Here is a 2,500-nt window from a genome sequence, read left to right as displayed (position 1 = left end):
GTCTTTTCTAGCCATCTGCCGCTGCAGCAACCGACCTCGTTGCTGGTAGCAACACGAAACAACGAAACGCAGATGGCACTTCTATCTTCTCGGCTTCTGGGCTGCATTCCATGGCATTAATGGCAGCCAGGGTGACTGTCGGACGGTCTGCCGTCATCCAGACCAGATGTGCCGGTGCACATTGTTGAAACGACCCCGACCTTGGACTCACTCACTCGCTTGCACTCGAGCAGCCCCCGTTACCAATCGCCGTGTGCAGTTGCTGGCGTGATTTCGGCCTCGCCCTTTGCCCCGCAGCGGAAAGCATTCCTGCCACACTTGTCGTGGCAGGTTCACAGCAACATAACCTACAAGAAAGGCAAGAGAGTGATACCAACGTTCCCACAGGACGAACACTCTTGCATAACGCATAGCTAAAGGGGAGCACAAACTGCGCTCTCGTCTCGTCTGGGCCGCCTTCTGGTTGGGGGTCTCATTAACCATTAAGCCACCAGAAGTGTGCATCGTGTGGAAAGCCAGCTCATCTCAGGACAGGAGGGGCGTTTGCTGAAGAGACACACGACGCACAATCAAAACGGCGCAAATGTGCACATCTCTGGCGACTGGAGTGGTTTTTCTTTGGGTGGAAAAGCTGCATTTCAAGGTTAAGAGTCCGGAATGTAGGTGATCTCTCGCTAGACCACTGCACCACATGAGAGCTAGGGCTGTACTTTTCGTGGAAAAGTGTTTCCGGAATATCATGATTAGCTGCACAAGACGAACGAGAACGATGACGACGATGACGACGACGATGCTGAGGTTTGCACTAGACGGCTTCCACCCTTACCCCGAAGCCCCGAGTGGCCTTTTTGCAGCAGAAAGACTGGAGCATGTCGAACCGACCAACCGAGCGACCGGCCGGCCGGCAAAACCGGGCGCCCCGGCTGTAATAATATAAATAATAATGAACAACTATCTGTCTAGACAGCCGGCAGACAGCGAGACACATGCACAGCAACACACCGGTCTGGGTCGGTTTGCAGATCGGGCCGCGACATTCTGTTGCTTCATTCCTGCTGCTGCTGCTGCTGCTGCTGCTGCTGTGCCCTGCTGTGCCGCGGTTGCATCGAGTTGCAGTTACGCTGATGCACTCCACTTGCGTCTCTCTTTGGCGCTCTCTCTCTCTCTCTCTCTTGTGCATTCGTTGGCGTATCTCCTCGTTCGTCTGGTGTGCAGTGCGAGGGCAGTGATACTGTGCAACATGAGATAGGCCCCAGACCAACTGGGTGCACTGATTGCCACTATCTCCACTGCCACTTCCACTGCCGCTGTTGCTAAAGTGTCTGAAGAAGTGCATCGGCTTCCAGCAGTGGACTTGGTTTAGTTTTCAATAGAGGACCCGTTGGCGCACTGCGTCGTGAGGAACGGAGGGATGAATAGTTTAAACCAAGCAGCGAAGAACCGCCAGACCGACCTAAACGCCCTGCCTAGCGGCTCTGCTTGAGAGGCACGAGGACGATGCCGGACGAGACGACGAGCTGCCGGGGGGCCCTGGGGTTGATTTGTCGCGCGCGTGGTTTTTCTCGCGTCTCGCGTGCATGTCGTAGACCTTGGCGAATGGAATGCAGCGCATTCGGTTGCAAGAGCCGCACCGGGGAAGCGGTGCGAAGATGCTGGAGACGCAACCGTCTAGCCGCTGTCTAGCGTTTGTAGGGTCGGTGGTGATGGTGGTGGTGGTAAGCGAGACCTGTGGGCATGTTGTGAGAGCTATTTATGAAAATGATGGCGCGTCACACTGCTCCGGCTGCTTCAATTGCCAGCACATGTTTACGCCGTCTGCGGCCAGTGTTGGGAAGCTGTTGCGATGCGAATTCCATCGGCTGCGGCGTCTGACGGCACTCTGCGCGTGTGTGTTCGTTGCGGTTCCAATGATGATTGACTTGATGATGATGATGATGATGATGACGTTTGGGGCATCGCGAGCATCCTCGCTAATGAGTGCGTATTCATCACCTTCTCTCCTTCTACAGATACGCCAATCAAATCATCCACAATATTATGCACAACATCGAGAGCAACATTATGCGGAACGATAGTGCCGGACAGCTCGGTGCTACGCACGAGATGGCATTCTCGGCCGTCTGCGAGCTACCGAAGAACACCAACATGAGCCAGTGGAACGAGGACAACACCTGGAACCTGTACTTCCGCCTGGCACCGAACAAACAGTACAGTTCCGTCAACTCGGCGATACTAAGGTAGGTCTAGTGGCGTCCCTTTGGTTGCCTCATCAGCTTCCTCTATACCGGATGCTTCCTCTCCAGACTGTACATGAATGGTATCAACTCGACCGGAACACGGAACCAGCGCGGTGAGTCGGACAACTGCAAGAATCCGGCCGAACAGATGATCCGCATTACGGCCTCGGTTTACTATCGGAAGAACCGTAAAGGTAATTTACATTAACAGTACAAGTCGAATGGCATGGGACAGCAGCCTCACTCTCTCTCTCTCTCTCTCT

At 54.4% G+C, this 2,500-nt stretch overlaps 1 protein-coding gene across 1 annotated transcript in view; it reads left to right on the top strand.

The window, feature by feature from the left end:
• LOC126577552 (protein anachronism) overlaps positions 1-2,500 on the top strand; it is an 8,506-nt gene that overhangs the window by 2,553 nt on the left and 3,453 nt on the right. Inside the window, exons 2-3 of the mRNA XM_050239242.1 lie at positions 2,010-2,237; positions 2,304-2,431. Coding sequence (XP_050095199.1) covers positions 2,010-2,237; positions 2,304-2,431 — 356 coding nt within the window. The remainder of the gene's footprint in view (positions 1-2,009; positions 2,238-2,303; positions 2,432-2,500) is intronic.

The sequence above is a fragment of the Anopheles aquasalis genome, chromosome 3, assembly GCF_943734665.1.
Source record: "Anopheles aquasalis chromosome 3, idAnoAquaMG_Q_19, whole genome shotgun sequence".
Lineage (NCBI taxonomy): Eukaryota > Metazoa > Arthropoda > Insecta > Diptera > Culicidae > Anopheles > Anopheles aquasalis.
Note: the sequence above shows the minus strand (reverse complement) of the source record. Positions and strands in the feature narration are given on the sequence as shown.